The sequence below is a fragment of the Ambystoma mexicanum genome, chromosome 5q (genome assembly GCF_040938575.1).
Source record: "Ambystoma mexicanum isolate Mex_15411 chromosome 5q, UKY_AmexF1_1, whole genome shotgun sequence".
NCBI lineage: Eukaryota > Metazoa > Chordata > Amphibia > Caudata > Ambystomatidae > Ambystoma > Ambystoma mexicanum.
In genome coordinates, this window is record NC_090933.1 from 117,501,972 (window position 1) to 117,518,640 (window position 16,669).

Consider the following 16,669-nt stretch of genomic DNA (forward strand, 5'->3'; position numbering starts at 1 on the left):
GGCTCTTGAGATTACGCCGTGTCCCGTACGCCTTCATCTTCCCAGTGAAATTGCGGATCCAACATGGAGGCAGATCGCATTTCTTTGAGAACCCGGCGGATGCCATTTCGTATATTGAGTCGTCCATCCCCATACCTCCGGAAGATTATCCACGAGATCGAAATAGGCCCTTGTGACGGGGGGATGACATCCCGGACTCAGCAGACTGAATTGAGAGTATGGAAACATCCTGTTCAAGTCATGTGGCTGACCCTCTTGGGTAGAACGGCCCCAGTTGTTATTGTTTTGGAAAAGTTGGGATCGTGAGCCTCTACTGATGGAGGCCTGGCGACTGCGACTAGCGACCCTCAGGAACGTTCCACAGGTTATGGGGGAAGGGATACATCATCGGGTTGGGGTTGACGGTGAGGGTGGGGGTTGGGGAAGGGCACAAATTGTTGCCATAGTTGGCAAATGTTTTAAAATACAGAGTCAGGTTGCAGCAGGTACGACAGTTACGGTTTGTGGCACGGGCGAACTACTTCACTCATTGATATTGACATTATGCTATGGTACTGAGTGACAAAGTTGTAAGTGTTAAACTCCTTTCATGGAACATACGTGGCTTGAACAACCCAATTAAATCTAGGAAAATCGCAGCATGTGTTACCAGACATAGCCCCCAGATTATACTGTTGCAGGAGACGCATGCACTAGGGCAGGTTTGCTCCAATTTCCTTTCTAGGTGGGGCCCACTGAGATATTATACTGAATACTCCTCCCAGTCTAGAGGAGTCCTCACCCTAATACACCCGAAACTGGGCTTCCACACTCATGACGTTAAGATTGATCAACAGGGAAAATATGTTTTGGTATGGGGAGAGTTGGCAGGGCAAAATATGGTTTCGGTTAACACGTACGGCCCCAACATGGATGACCCCGAATTCTATAATGCTATATATAATATGTTGATTGACGCTGCGGTGGTCTGGGGGGGAGATTTCAATACAATCCTTGACACGTCTCTTGACAGGTCTATAACGTCATACAGACCCTTAACCCGAACCGCATTAGCCATACGACAAATAATGCAACAAATGACTATGGTAGACATCTGGCGAGAATTACACCCCCTAGAGCAGCGCTTCACATTCTACTCATCAGTGCATGATTCAGAGTCTCGAATTGATTACTGGTTAATGAGCTCCACACTTGTGAATATGGTCCAGCATTGTGAGATGTATCCCCGCACTCTCTCAGATCACTCCCCTGTGTCACTTACTCTGAGTGTTGATGAGGCTGTTCCCAGGGCCAGACGCTGGAGAATGCCCCCTGCCCTACTTAGAGACCCGAACGTCTGCGAATCATTGCGTACTGAAATAGAGGAATTTTTTCAACTAAACGAGGGGTCGGTGAAACGGTGCGCCACATTATGGGAAACATTTAAGGTGTGGGTTCGGGGTGCAATCATGGCTAAAACCACAGGCTTACTTAAAACAGTTAGACCGGAGTTGGACACCACGAAAGCCAAACTTGAGCTCCTGGAGTTTGAATACACCTGTACACATAGTAAGGAAGCCCTTCTAGATATCCACACAACATTGGCAGACTTTAATAAACTTGCTGCAAGGGAGGTACAGTATATGGCTGCCCCGATCCGAGCTCGTAGATACGGGGAAAGTAATAAAGCAGGGAGACTTCTGGCCCAGATGCTCAAGGCCGAACATGGTCACCCCCCTATAGCAGCCATCCAGGCGCCTAGTGGGGACATAGTAAATGGTGAACAAGAAATTAATGACATGTTTGCTGCATTCTACAAAACATTATACTCTAATAGAGACACCAAAACTAAATAAGAAATAGCAGGGTACCTGCATGTTATTGATCTCCCGACCTTGACCTCTGATACGCGCATGTTATTGGATACCCCCATAACACTCGATGAAATTACGGAGGTAATAAAAGCGTTAACCTCTGGTAAGGCCCCTGGTCCTGACGGACTCGGTGCCGAAATTTACAAAGAATACCACGACATACTAGCCCCCCTTTTACTGACAGTGTGGGAAGAAGCAATGGAATGTGGTATACTACCAGACACCATGCGAGAGGCAGTCATAACTGTTCTGCTTAAACCTCGTAGACCCCCTCAGAACATGGGGTCACATAGACCCCTTTCGCTTATTAACACAGATGCGAAGATTTTCGCCAAAATCCTGGCCACCAGACTGCTGCCCTATATGCCCATACTGGTGGATCCCGACCAGGCGGGCTTTGTACCAACGAGGTCTACTGCTCTCAATCTGCGCAGACTCTTCAGAGTTATGGCACAGATGGATCCGGTGGCAGACGCAGTGGCGGCCTCCCTTGACGCCGAGAAGGCGTTTGATTCTGTCTCCTGGGTCTATCTGTTTCAGGTCCTTGAGAGATTTGGGTTGGGAAGATATTTTGTCAACTGTGTTAAGCTATTGTACACCTCCCCGGGAGCGAAAATACTAACTAATCAAACCATGTCGTCCCTGTTTCGTCTGGGTAGAGGCACAAGACAGGGCTGCCCCTTTTCCCCAATCCTTTTTGCGCTTGCCATAGAACCCATGGCTGAATATGTCCGACAAAACCATGCATGTAGAGGCCTTTGCATGACTGGGAAACCGCAAATCATCTCCCTATATGCGGCCGATACCCTATTATACATTAAGAACCCGGAAGTAAAACTAGGGCCAATCATGTTGGAGGTTGAGACGTTCTCTGAATACTCGGGATACAAGATCAACATATCCAAGTCGGAACTGTTCCCGCTCATGCCCAGAACTAGAGAAATGTCGGATACACACAGATTTAAATGGTCACCTATACATATCCGCTATTTGGGGATCATGGTTTCAAAAGACTGGAGCACACTGTACACGGAAAATCACGGTGAACTTTTACAATCCCTTACAGCTAAACTACAATCCTGAAATAGGCTCCCCTTATCCCTATATGGGCGAATATCCTTACTTAAGATGACTGTGTTACCCAAACTCCTATATCTCTTTTGCAATATACCGATCTGGCCGGGCAGAGCCTTCTTTAATAAACTCAACACTCTAACCACCACTTTTGTATGGGGAGGGAAGACGCCTAGGTTGAAATGGTCCAAAATGATAGAACCCTTTGAAAAGAGTGGGATTGCAGCCCCAGACTTTGAACTTTATTACTTATCATCTCAGGCACACTTTGCGAGACACTGGTTTGACCCGGAAGACACTGCTCCACACATTCCCCTGGAAAGATTTGCAGCATCCCCTATAGAACTACGAGCGGTCATGTTTGATCTTAAACGAAAAGAGCCATGCAAATATGACCTTGTCAACGCCACTGTACGCGCATGGTCTATGATATACAATAGGCTCGCCCTTACAACCCCATATGACCCAGAAGTGCCACTATGGAACTTCCCAGGCATAAGCCCCACGTTTGATAGGGCCCTCCAGGGTGCTTGGGACCCACAAAAGCAATTTCGAATGCAAGATATGTTTTCGGAAGGGAAATACTGTGCTCTTGACGATTTTATTCGGCCGGTGGGTGGAGATCACCTTAAGCGATTTCAGTTTCATAGAATGAGGGCTGCCTTTGCCGCTAAATGGCCCTCGTTCCCAGAGGAACCGGCCACACATGAATGTATTGCAGCCATGACGGAACCGGGTGGCCATAGTAAAAGTCTGTCTGCGCTCTATAGCCTTGTTCAAACACACTCCAAGTCAAGCAATGATATTAAAGGGAACTGGGAACAGGACCTGGGGGTGGAACTGGGTGAAGACACGTGGTTGAGATACTGCCATTTGACCAAACATGTATCCATGAACTCAGGGCTTCAGCTCATTCAGTTTAAGGTTCTTAACCAGCTACACTATAGCCCAGCTAAGTTAGCTAAATTTGTACAAGGTCACACAGGAAAATGCCCTAAATGCGATGCCCCTGATGCAGACTCTTATCATATGTACTGGGCCTGTCCACCGGTCACTGCATTTTGGGGGAGGTGGCGGAGATCCTGGAAGACATCACGGCGATACCTGCCACACCTTCCCCACTGAAATATCTCTTTGGGGATATCGGTAAAGCTGCAACCACCACTAGATGATTATTTAACTTGGCATGTGTGGTTGCAAAACGTAATATACTGAAATGTTGGAAATCAGTACATCCTCCAAGACGGCTGGACTTTTTGAAAGACTTGTCAATGATCAACGAACTGGAGGAACAATTTATTATAACATTGCCATCGAGATGCTGTCCCAAAGATATATGGGCACTGTTCAGGCTATATTTATGTAATATGATATCTGATGAAGAAGATAATCCGACGTCACCACTCTAGTACTGTTATGCAATGTGAAAACGTGCAATCTATACTGTTAATATGTATCTATGTTGTGATCGATGTGCTTCGCCAACTGCCAACCAGTTTAGTCCCGTTGTAACTCTCTGAACAGAAATAAAAATTATAAAAAAAAAAAAAAAGAAAATGTATTCCAGACCAGGAGGCGAGCGTACCGGCGATAACTACCTTGTCAGCTGTATACAATATTTCTAAACAAATACTTACCCAAGACGAGACTACTATCCTCGAGAAAGGTTGTTCATTCATTCCTATGCGAAATCGCAGTCAAATGGATTTAGAAATGGAACTTCAGAGTTTTTTCCGTAAAGTACGTTTAAAAGATTATTTCGGGACAGGCAATATTGATTCTGACAATGACAACAATACACCGTTCAAATTGAAGTCTACATTCACACCGACTTCCCAAATGGTTTATAACGAAACCATTACCTTTCAGCGGGCCGTTCTCTGAGATTTTCATTCCATTTTCTCTGCTCCGGTTGATTCCAAACACAACCAGTGTTACAATTTTTCAAGAAAGGAATGGGAATGACTGAAAAAAAATTAAGGAAGACACCTCTATCATTATCAAACAAGCTGATAAAGGTGGAGAGGTGGTGGTTTGTGACTTCACCTATTACGATGCTGAGGTGTTGAGACAGCTAAAAAACGCCACTTTTTACCTCAAGCTTAGAGGGGACCACACGGATGGTATAAGAAACGAGATTCTAGCCCTCGTCACACGGGCAAGAAATACCGATATTTTGAGTCTTAAAGAATTTCAATTCCTTACCAGCAAAGGGACGAGGGTTCCCCTATTCTATATTCTCCCTAAAGTTCACAAGAACATGCTTAACCCCCCAGGCAGACCAATAGTGTCGCTTTGCGGTTCCATATTGGAGCCTTTGGGTAAGTATCTCGATTATTTTCTCAAACCTCTGGCTGCGGACCAATAGTGTCGCTTTGCGGTTCCATATTGGAGCCTTTGGGTAAGTATCTCGATTATTTTCTCAAACCTCTGGCTGCGGACACTCCTACCTGCCTGGCAGATACCACAGATGCCATTGTACATCTGGAAGGTCTACCCTTTGACCCCATGAACAATCTTTTCACCACTTTGACTGTGGAATGTTGGAATATAGAGATTACACGTCTAGAGTCGCTGCCCATCATTACATTTTTCTTGGATTTAAGGAGTGATCCGCAATTGGTTCCTAGCGAGTTCATTGTCGATCTGCTGGAGATCGCCTTAACCAAGAACTATTTCAGGTTCAAGGAAGATTTTTATCTACAAATTAAGGGAACCGCGATGGGCCCCTCTTTTGCCCCGAATTATGCCACCTTATTCATGAGGGCATTTGAGAAAGTGTCCATCTTTGATGAATCCAATCCTTTTTTGCAATCTATTACCTTTTACAAAAGATATATAGACGACATTATAATTATTTGGGACAAAACCACAGGAGACCATGAGCAATTTTTGACATGGATTAACTCCCTGAATGAACATCTTCGGTTTACTATGTCCGCCAATAATACGTCTATTCCCTTCTTGGATCTTTTGTTGAAGGCCAAGGATGGGGCTATTCTGGTAGACCTCTATTGGAAAACTACCGACCGAAATACTATCCTGCATTTTGACAGCTTTCACCCTCAATCCCTAAGGGAGAGTATCCCTTATGGTCAATTTTTGAGGGTCAGACGGAACTGCTCAGACAGAAAAGATTTTTTGCCACAGGCGATCATCATAGAGGACAGATTGTCTCATAGAGTGTATCCTCACCATATATTGAGACAGTCTCGTAAAAGGGCACGTCACCAACATCGTGAGGTGCTGCTGGCTAAAAAACAGTTCTAAGAACTCGAATAAATCACGCATGGTTTGTGCGATGACTTGTAGCACCCCATGCAGAGATCAAGAAGGCTATTAGCAAACACTGGCATCTACTACAAATGAACATCACAGACTTGGACCGCCCTATGTACGCATTTAAAAAGGGAAAGAACCTTAAAAACTGGTTATGCCAGGCGGACAGGTTTCAAGTCAAAAAGGCACCTAAAACCATCACCGAAATGTGGTGGATGGAGAAGGTTACTGGCCATTTTCCATGCGGCTATTGTTGCCAATGTGGGTCAACAACTGCTACCAACATTGTCACTATTAACAACAGGCCCTGGAATTTCAGGGATCATACCACATGCAACTCGAAGAATGTTGTATATGCCGTAATGTGTCCATGTGAAAGGACTTATATAGGCAAAACATCTAGACCTATAAAATTAAGGATCACAGAACATAAGTCCAGGATTAGGACTCGCAACTGGCATTTGTCGACCAGTCACCACCTCGTGGGGTGTGAGGTTGTGGTCCGACCCGGGTTTATTCCGCAAGACGAATGGCAAACATGTTTAATAGACCCCCCTAGGAGCAGTTTAGTCAGCTTTGCCCTGCCATCTTTATGTCTCTATTCTTAAAAAAACATATATATACTATTCATATATTGGTTAGATTAGAGATTATTCATAAGTGTTGTCAACTCTAGCATGGCATAATTTATATTGTGCCAGCACTGTAGCTCAATATGAAATATCTAAAAATGACAAATGTTCCTTTGTCTGTTGAAATGCCTGAGAGTGCATGGGCATGGTAGGCCCATATTTATTTTTTCCTCGTCTATTGGGGATATGCCCTTAATGAATATATAAATAATAATTTTCAGTATAAGTGACCCTTATACTTCTGTCAGCACTCATTAGGGGCTTCTAGTATTTAGTTAATTCTATTCTTCTACGTTTTGGCTTGTTTGCCTTTTTTCAATTTAAAATATTGCGTGACAATTGGGGCGCCTAGATGCTGCATAAGAGGGGCTTTCTAACAAACTATTATGTATCATCTTTAGTGACTTTTGCATCTGCACCTTTGTGCTCGGCAAAATGCATGCCCTCATGCATGTGCATGCCAGCCGCCTGATGGTCCCTGTGCCACTTGCCAAATGTTTTCTTTTCCTCTAGTCCACAAAGCTGGACGGTCAGTGAAGATGCGCTGTTTGAGGTAGAGAGTATTTTTCCAGCTCTTAGGCCGCACGTGTGACGTGGCACGTACCACGCACAGTGCGGGTATTTATGCCTGGGAGTCTGACAGGATTACAAGGTCCATAAATCCAAGCCACCCTGAAGCGTATGGTGCGTTACGCGCATGCGTCGTCCGCCTGGCCGCTTAGCGCATGCGCTGTTGGACGGCCCCTCCAATTATGGCCGAAGAATTGCTGTCGGGCTGCGGGTTTGCGACGCGGCAGGGATGAAGGGTGCATAGGACAGAGAAGGGGGGGAAGCGTGTGAGGGAGTTATGGAGGAATGCCTGTTTTGTGGCAGGAATTGATGTATCGCAGTATGTGAGTGGTAATTGGGATGGACTGACTGGGCGAGTGGTAGTCTGAGGTGGGGCATGTGAGAGGAGTTTGATGGGCGCAGCAGAGGTCGGGTTGCATTCTCAATTTTTTGTTGATGGAGGATTCAGGGTCTAGAGATTCTGGTTCTGAGTGGCAGTCAGTCGCTGCTAGGAAGCGGGGTAAGTCGTGGGATGTGTCTAGAAGTCGGTCTCCTGTGGATCGGGTGGCTGTTGGCAATGGTGTCACTGTGTCTTCAAGGTTCTCTGTGTTGGAGCAGGAAGAGGCAGAGCCTATTTTTTCTGACGTGGTGGGAGTTGCGGTGGTGGTGCGGTGTCTGATGTTGGTTCTTGTGTACAGAGTAAGGGGGTTGGTGCTTCGGAGGAGAGGGCTTTTGTGGTTCGTGTGGCCAGTACTGTGGGGGGGTCGGGATTTCAGGCAGGTGTGCCCGATGGAGATTGCGATTTCAGTGGAGGAGTGGGCTCATTCACCTCGATCTATCCGTAAAGTGAGTGGAGGTAAGCTTTTAGTTTGCTGTGTGTCTTCTGAGCAGCAGGAGATCGCGTTGCGTTTGTGTAAGGTGGTGAGGATTCCGGTGGTGTGTTCTGTTCCGCCTGTTCGTGTGGTTAGTGGTAAGGGGGTGGTTTATGGTGTTCCGGCTAGTACTGATTTGGACTTATTGATGTCTGAGCTTAAGGGTGTTGGTGTGGTTGGGGTACGTAGGTTGGGTCCTAGGAATGGGATGGGGTTGTAGTTTTGACTACTGTTTTGGTGTTGTTTCAGTCTGTGGAGGTGCCCCGGTTTTTGTGGATTGGATTTGAGAGGTTCCAGGTGGCAAAATATGTGCCCCCTCCTTTGCGTTGTTTTCAGTGTTAGAAGTTTGGTCATGTAGCCAGTGTTTGTAGGGGGGAGCAGTGCTGTGCGAAGTGTGGCGGTAGACATGATATCAAGGAGTGTTTAAGTGAGACGGTACCTGTATGTAGGAACTGTGGTGGAGATCACTGTGTTATGTTCAAGAGGTGTCCTGTGTATGTTCGAGAGGTTCAAGTACAGTCCGTGAGAGTGTCTCACAATTTGTCTTATGCAGAGGGTGTTGCGCGGTTGCCAGCTGCTGGTGTGGATCAGGTTGAGAAGGTTTGTCTAACTGGGGATGGGCTCTTTTCCGTGGATGGTGTTGTGCAGCCATTGGTGGTGGGTGATTTATTGGTGCTGACGAAGGAGAAGTTTTGTTGTTCATGATTGAGGTTATTAATTGTTCTTTTCAGACGCAGAGTAAGACTGAGAAAATGATGATTATAGTTAGGGCGGCAGAGAGGTTTTTGGGTATTGTTGGCTTTAGGAGGGAATATTTGAATGAGGTTTTGGGTAAAGGGAATTTATGGGGTGTGGTGGCTATTTTTTGGTGTGGGTTTATTGGTAGTGGTGCTTTGATGTAGTGGTAGGTCTGTAGCGGCATTTGTGGGAAGTTTTGGCGAACATCATCTATTTAGATGGAAATCGCCGGCTCCTGGTTTCTGGGAGTCACCCCAAGAAGAAGAAGAAGGGATTACAAGTCCGTAATTTCCTGTTTCTCCACGGCTGCGGCAAAGCGTTGCAAAAAGAAGAAAAGAAACGAGGTAAGTTGGAGGCATGATTTATTGGCAGATGACTCGTTATTTGAACGGGAGTCTGTTTAAGCTGCGTAGACGTTTGATGCGACTGGGCTGCTTTTGGCTTCGGTTTTAGCTGCGGGTGTTTTGCCTGCACTCGATACAGGCACATTTCCCAAGGATTGTGTCTTCATCGCGGTTCCCGCCATGCAGCATTTGTTTGGGCACCTTGCTGCAGGCATGGGTGGCCGATTTGCATGTTAGCCTATGATGTACATCTGATGTGGGCTCACTATCTGGGTCACTTTCCGGGGCTTTCCATCGTTATTTTACTAGTACATGGGCTCTTTTGAAATAGTGTAAACTTGATGGAGTTGCCATCATAGCAGTTCCCAATTACACAGAAGGCAACATGTTATTTGGTCATGCAAGCTAGGCAACGAGGTTCGAGCCTTGCAAAATATTTCCCTTTTCTTTTCTCTATTAATCTTTTGAGGTTCTTCTATTTCAGGCAGTTGCCCTAATTACGCAATTTGGCACGTTTGAAAAATAGTGGTACACTTAAGCTGGAAAAGCCTGACCATCGATGGCGACTTGTTAAATCCAGCGCTGTTCATTCCATTCACATCTTAACGATGGAAGTGTTCTATTTTCTGAGATCTGCCAGTAATTGCCCATAGGTGAGTTGCTATGCAGGCTTAATTCAGTTTTCCAAATGTATTGTTATCTGAGCCCGCGGTGGACTGTATTACTCTGAATGCCCCCATTCTTTTGTCTCATTAACTGGGCTTATTTAACGAAAAAAATAGGGTAGCCCACAGAGTGTGGAGTGTGGGTTTGGGGTAAGGATAGAAGAGAAAGAAGGAAGAAAAACAACTCACACTGTAACTAGACACAAGCGTTAAGGTCTATAATATGCTAAATTTACCAAACCAATGTACATTCTGCTCCTAAGGATTTTAGACTATAGGACAAATGCTGTGGACAACCAACTGGAGTGAAACTGATCATACATTTTTAATGAAAAGGAAAAGAAGTAGGTTAAAATATCCAGATACACAACATAAATGAAAAAGATATAATCCTAGACAATGTAGTAGAGGTTTATTTGTTTTTTTGTACCTGAATTCTTTAAATACATACACAGTAAATAAACCAAAATTGTCAAAATAAGTGATAAAACATACTAAGAAAGAAATTTTGTTCTAAACATGGACAAAACATTTTTCCATTTAGTGTATAAATTGCAAAATTGAACTTAATATTTCAGCATGTACAATTCCAATTCGAAGGTTCCTATCCTTTGTGTGGGTGCATGATCAAGGTATGATCACGTTTTTGTAAAACTGCCTGTTCGGCTTGGCAGCGTTTTGGGGTTTTCGTGCTTCACTTAATTTGGAGAGGTTTTGATTATGGCAATTCTTGGCCATATAATACATATGTTTATCCTTGCTTTTCTAGATCCAATTCATTTTGATCTACTTTCAGCACGGCCCACACACATATTCCTGGATTAATTCACAGGACCCTGGGACCAGCCTTTAGGGTCGAGATAACGGTAATTACCATTTCTCCCTCATTATGTCTTACGACGTATTTGAACTTTAGAGAATGACAGAAGTTCCCCATTTTACACTCACAGATCGCCTACTTTTTACCTTGTTGCCGCTCTACATTTTGTTTCTTTTTTCCTTCTTTGTTGTTCCTGTTTTAGGTGTGACTATTGCTTTTAATATGCACGTTTGTCTTGTTAGTTTTAATATTGTAACAAAGACACAGATGAAATATTAAGGAACCATGACTCTCAAGGGAATGCTTCGTCCTGAAGAAGATGGGCATCAACTGTACTTAAGTTAGAAGCATCTTACCATCGAAACTACTGTGATTAGTGCCAGGCCTATTGTAAGTAATTTATTGCCTTGACACTTCAGTAGTTGACGCACGGCATCCCATGGTTAGCTCTTTTTGTGTGTTTTTGGTTATTGTGTGTTTGTTGTTCAATTTGTTTTTCCAACATTCAACATTATACGGGTGACTGACAGGGTTCCCCCCCTGAGTGATCCCCTTCACTCACCTGGGGCCCTCGACATTTCACCCGTTATTTAGTGATATGGACCAATTAGATGGCCCTTCCTCCCCTTTTTTTGTCAATCAAGCACTTTATGTTATGCACTTTATCTTCCATGTATAGGTTGATATTAAACATGAGTTCTAGATGGTTTAATATGTATTTTAATATTGATAAAGATTTAAATGAATACAGTTTTTTATAATTCATTTTTGTTTCATGTAGGTTTGATCTGTGGTGTGAATCTAGGAGTTCTCCTCATTCATTCTCTGTCGGATATGTCTTGGTGATTGAACATAGTCATATTCCGCTGGCATGACCTCTGTCTGAATACTGCTTGCTGTTTCCCCTCTGCCAGCAAGAAGGTGTAACCCATCCACTGTTTTATTGAACTCTTTGACTAAGACTTTCCTTAGTTTCGTTCAGGTAGGGAAATCCCACCTTAGGAAAGGTCAAGTTTGGTATTCTACCATCCTGACATTTCAGTTAATACATTATTATATTTTGAACTTTGAATCTGTTGTCTGTGTCGTGCTTCATGATGCCTTCACAATGCCTGCAGAGCCAGAGAAAGGACAGATGTGAGGAGCACTGGAGCTGCACAGTGAGTCCATAGAGAGTGAATGGGGAACCGCAACGCCTAGGGATGAATGCCATGCTGAGATTGAAGGAACCAACAGTGTGTAACAAGGGTCAGAAGGCAAAGGGAAGCCAAGTACGAACTTTGTTACTAAAAGGACACTGGCCCTTATGTGGAGTGATTTAAAGATATGGTTGAGAGAAAGTGTTAATAAAGAAAGAGATTATCCGGCGTCTAGGGAATCAGGCTGTATAAGATTGGGGGTGAACCCGGAGAAGAGGATTATTCTTTCTAAGGCAAACCAAAGACAGAAACACACATTTTGGAACTGTGACCAAGCCCTGGCAGGAGAGTATATCAGGCAAAGCAAAGTAAAATCAAGTGTGTGGAATGAAATGCAAAAGAGTCTCCTAAGGAAGATTCATGCCCTTAGGATTTTAAATTGTATTAAATGTGCAAAAGACCTGGGGAAGGGAATGATTTCCCCACGAGTAGATTGCTACACCAAGAGGAGGAAGTTATGGGTTATAAAGAACCTGGTTATTCTTTTAAACATCTTGTTTTGGTGAAGAGGAACTTGGAGAGGGGAGTAATTGCCTGGAACTGTGAACATTCTCCTGGTGAACCTTTTGTTGAATGTATACCTTTTTGTTGAACTTGAACATTTGTGCACGTTCAGAGCCAAAGACAATACCCTTAGCACCTTAGAGTTACTTTTAGAATGGGAGGGCTGGGATAGGATTTCGGACACAGGACACAGGACAGACCCTTCATTTTCGTTGAGGTTGGGAAATACCTTCTATATTAGGGACAGTGAGGCATTTTCCAACCCCTTTATTCTTTAAATAAAAGCTTGTACTAATCACGATGAGTCCTCTGTGTCCGCGTCTCATTCTTGGTTCATCACAATTTCTAACTGATGGGGAATCTGCAAGAAAATGCAATCCATTGAAACAGTTTTGTCAACTATTAATAGAGCTGAACTTGCTGATTGATTATCAGACATCAGGTTAGTAAATGTAAGTGTCATACCCATGACATAAGAGTGTCCCATGGCTCAATGCAATGTGTAAGATCATAGGCAATTCTGATCCTTTGACAACTCCTGCAGGGTCAACAAATGAACTACACAGCCACATCTGCATAACCTGTGTCTTGTTGTAAATATGTGTTTTATGCAACAGGCGAGAGCAACCTTTGGCTCTTCAGGTGTTTTGTACTACAACTCAAATCGGCTCAAGCATTGTCAATGGTTAGAAATCATTGGAGTTGTAGTCCGAAATGTATGGAGAGCTGCAGGTTGTAGACTCATGACCTACAACTAGTACATGAGAGGGGAATTTGCAGGCATTCACTCTCACAGAATGTTGTAGGAGGGGGCTGTAAGAAAGGATGCAGGCATGGTGCATCTGATGTTTAGAAGTTACCTGTTTTTCAGTGAGAATGACTCGGCCCAGGAGCTGGTCTTCCAAGCCCTTCATGGTAACGGTGAAGTCAATGACAGCTGTTTTGGCGCTAATCTCAGGCGTGTAGGCAGGATTTGCCAGTTTCGTTGTGATATAGAGAGTAAATCCTTTCATGACATCAACTTCTTTGTCACCAACTTTCACCTGTAAAAGATTGTACGTTCAACGGTCAAATCATTTTTATTAAGTCCTGTAAAATACTATTTATGAAAACATTTGTAGACGCGTTTGTACTTTCCCCTCTGTACCATTAAACATCCTACCAGTGCATTATGAAATCCATCATTTTTATTATGGACAGCAAGAGCACACTTGCATTACAACACAAGCTGAAAAAACAAGGGTTAGTTCAGTACCACAAGGGGCAATGAAACCACACACAGGTTGAACCAGAAGTCAATGAAACCTAACACACTAGCCTTCTCTACTCCCCTACTCCTTTCATCTTCTTTTCCACTCAACACATAAAACATAAAACACATCCTTTGGACAACTACAAAGGTGTCGCCACGAGGACAGTAAAGACTGGTCTCTCATGTGAGCATCCTAAAGGCTAGGCCTAGCACCATAAGAAAGAAAGAGGCTTAGAAATTGCTATTTGGGTGTATGTAGCGGTTGGGTTAAGTGTTAGTGTGGGAGGGAGGTTCTTGGTCTGCTTTCGCCTTAATGCATTCATTCAGTTCGTCATTGTACAGCCCACAGTGATGTAGATTATTGTCCTGAAATCAGAGGCAAAAGGGTAGGATAACTGGAAGAGGTTCTGAAGCTATCTGTTAATGAAAGATATGTTATTGAGATTTATACCGCACACCGCTGCCATTTGCATGGCCTCTGGGTGCTTTAGGCAACTGCTGAACACAGAGCAAGATTGGAAAGAGAGGGGATATATATCAATATTTACATTATTCACAGTTGTGTGCAGAAACGACTCCTCCTAATGCAATAGACCACAGTCACTCTATAGTTTGCTGGCTGAACCCATTGACGACTGGAAAAGCTACTGGGGAGAATGGGCACGATTTGCATTTCCCATCCAATGTCCCAAAGGCAATGTTTGCTCTCACCTACAGCAAAACACGGTGCAATGTATCTATACAAAACCAAAAGGGGGTGGCTGGAAGGTTTTGAATGAATCATAATGGTCTGGAGAGTTGCCCAGAGGTTGTTTATGAGCCTGCCAAGCCATTACAGAAGGGGAAACACCATATGCAAATCAAGCTTGGTCCCACCCCAAAAGGAGCAGACCAGCCCAAACTGCTAGGTCACACCCCTTCTGCACAAGACCACATGCATCCCAAGACAAGTTTCGGCCTTGTTGGGCATCATTAGTGAGGAGTAGCTTGGGACTCTATGACCATACATGGGTCTCAAGTCTGCTGGGCCTAGAGACCCAAGCTACTCCTCACTGATGATGCCCAATGAAACCAAAACATGTCTGGGGATGCTTGTGGTCTTGTGCAGAAGGGATGTGACCAAGCAGTTCAGGCTGGACTGCTCTTTTTGGGTTGGGACCAAACTTCATTTGCATATGGCCTTTGCCCTTTTGTAGTGCATTGGCAGGCAGAGAGCGCTCTTCTGGAGGGTTGCCCAGAGAGGTGCCTGTGGTTAAGATTGATTCTAAAATTTCCGCCCATCACCTTTTGGTTTTGCTTATGTCACCCCGAGTGGAACAGGTATGCCCAGATATGGGTTCTGAGCCTGCTGGGCCTAGAGACCCAAGCTAATCCTCACTGATGACGCCAACCAGGCCAAAACATGACATGTCTGGGGATGCTCGTGGTCTCTTGCGGAAAGGATGTGACCTAGCAGTTCGAGCTGGAGTGCCCTTTTTTGGGTGGGATCAAGCCTGATTTGCATATGGTCTTTACCCTGTTGTAGTGGCTTGGGAGGCTGAAAAACGATGGTCTGGAGGGTTGCTCAGAGCTGTACAGTGGTATGCAAGTGTATCTCTGGTCTGATAAACCTAGAGTGATAAAACGTTTCTAAAACATTAAAATTTGACATGGTTTTTCCTGAAATGTGTCATATAGTTTTGTCTATGGACTTGCATGAAATGTCCCAAAACTCAAATATAGCCAATTTTAAACATTTTTGTTTACTTATTATGAAGTTCCAGCAATATTATATGGTGTTTTAAAAATAAAATTGCCCCTTCAACATTGCCTACAGTGAACGAAACTACATGAAACATTTCAGAAAAAGTAAATTGATGCAAATGTACGGGTGAATCAACATATACATGTTCCATTGAAATTCCCATAGGTATAGTGTGAAAACTGCTGAATGGCATCAAATGTGGATAAAGATTGCGTGGCGGGCGTGATTTATGGTTGCTTTGCTAACCATAACTCACATTTCTGTTATTAGGTTTTGCGTTGCAACCATAATGTCATTTCAGTAAAAGCTTTTTCGCTTAACTTCTATGTTTGTATAACAGAAGAGCAACATTAATGTTCCCCAAACGAAGGTTTTTTTCAGTGATATATATATATATATATATTATACATACATTGTGACAAATCCTTGGATGTCGTCCCTTCTCCCATGGGGGAGAAACCTTCTCATGTGACCAGGGCGGTGCAGCCACAGTCCAATAATCCACCTAGGGGTGGTGCACTTCAGGAGGATCACATGGGGAGGGAACACCTGCATGGGATGGGGGATGACTCCCTAGGAGAGATGAGGTACACTTCCGCCACAATCCAAGCTCCCTCAGCCTCTTACTCTCTCCATGGTGCAAGACTCCTCAGTACTTCTATGTATACAAACAAGGTAGAAGTGTGTCCTCCTTTCAAATATACTGAGACGAAGAAGAGCCGTCATGACATCCTGAAAAATATTCCTGCGCCGAAGAAGATGCGCATAGGGAAGAAGAGCACCTCACAGAACTGCTTTGAGCAGACTAGGCCATTTGGTTTGGCTGAACCCGACGAACAAATAAAAAGCAAGGAAGGGCTCCAAACGAAGACCACTCTTCCCTGGAGGTGCCGCGAGGAAGAGGGCTGCGTTGGCTGCACCTGGGAAGGAAGCAGGGATGCCCAGGGCAAGGTCGAGAGCTCCAGACCTGGTCTCGAGATACTGGCTGAGACGGCAGGCTGTAGGACGAAGAAGGCAGGTGATCCCTAGGCGTTGGAAGGGAGACAACTTCCTGAAGGAAGGCTGGTGCTGCAGAGCCGTTGCAGACCAAGCAGAGCCTTCACAAGCAGCCTGAGTCCTGCTGCTGACAGAGGAAGCTGGATCG

At 44.4% G+C, this 16,669-nt stretch overlaps 1 protein-coding gene across 1 annotated transcript in view; it reads right to left on the reverse strand.

The window, feature by feature from the left end:
- Nucleotides 1-16,669, reverse strand: part of LOC138497282 (dynein axonemal heavy chain 5-like) — a 1,499,851-nt gene that overhangs the window by 366,780 nt on the left and 1,116,402 nt on the right. Inside the window, exon 65 of the mRNA XM_069620634.1 lies at nt 13,390-13,572. Within this exon, the coding sequence (XP_069476735.1) occupies nt 13,390-13,572 (183 nt within the window). The remainder of the gene's footprint in view (nt 1-13,389; nt 13,573-16,669) is intronic.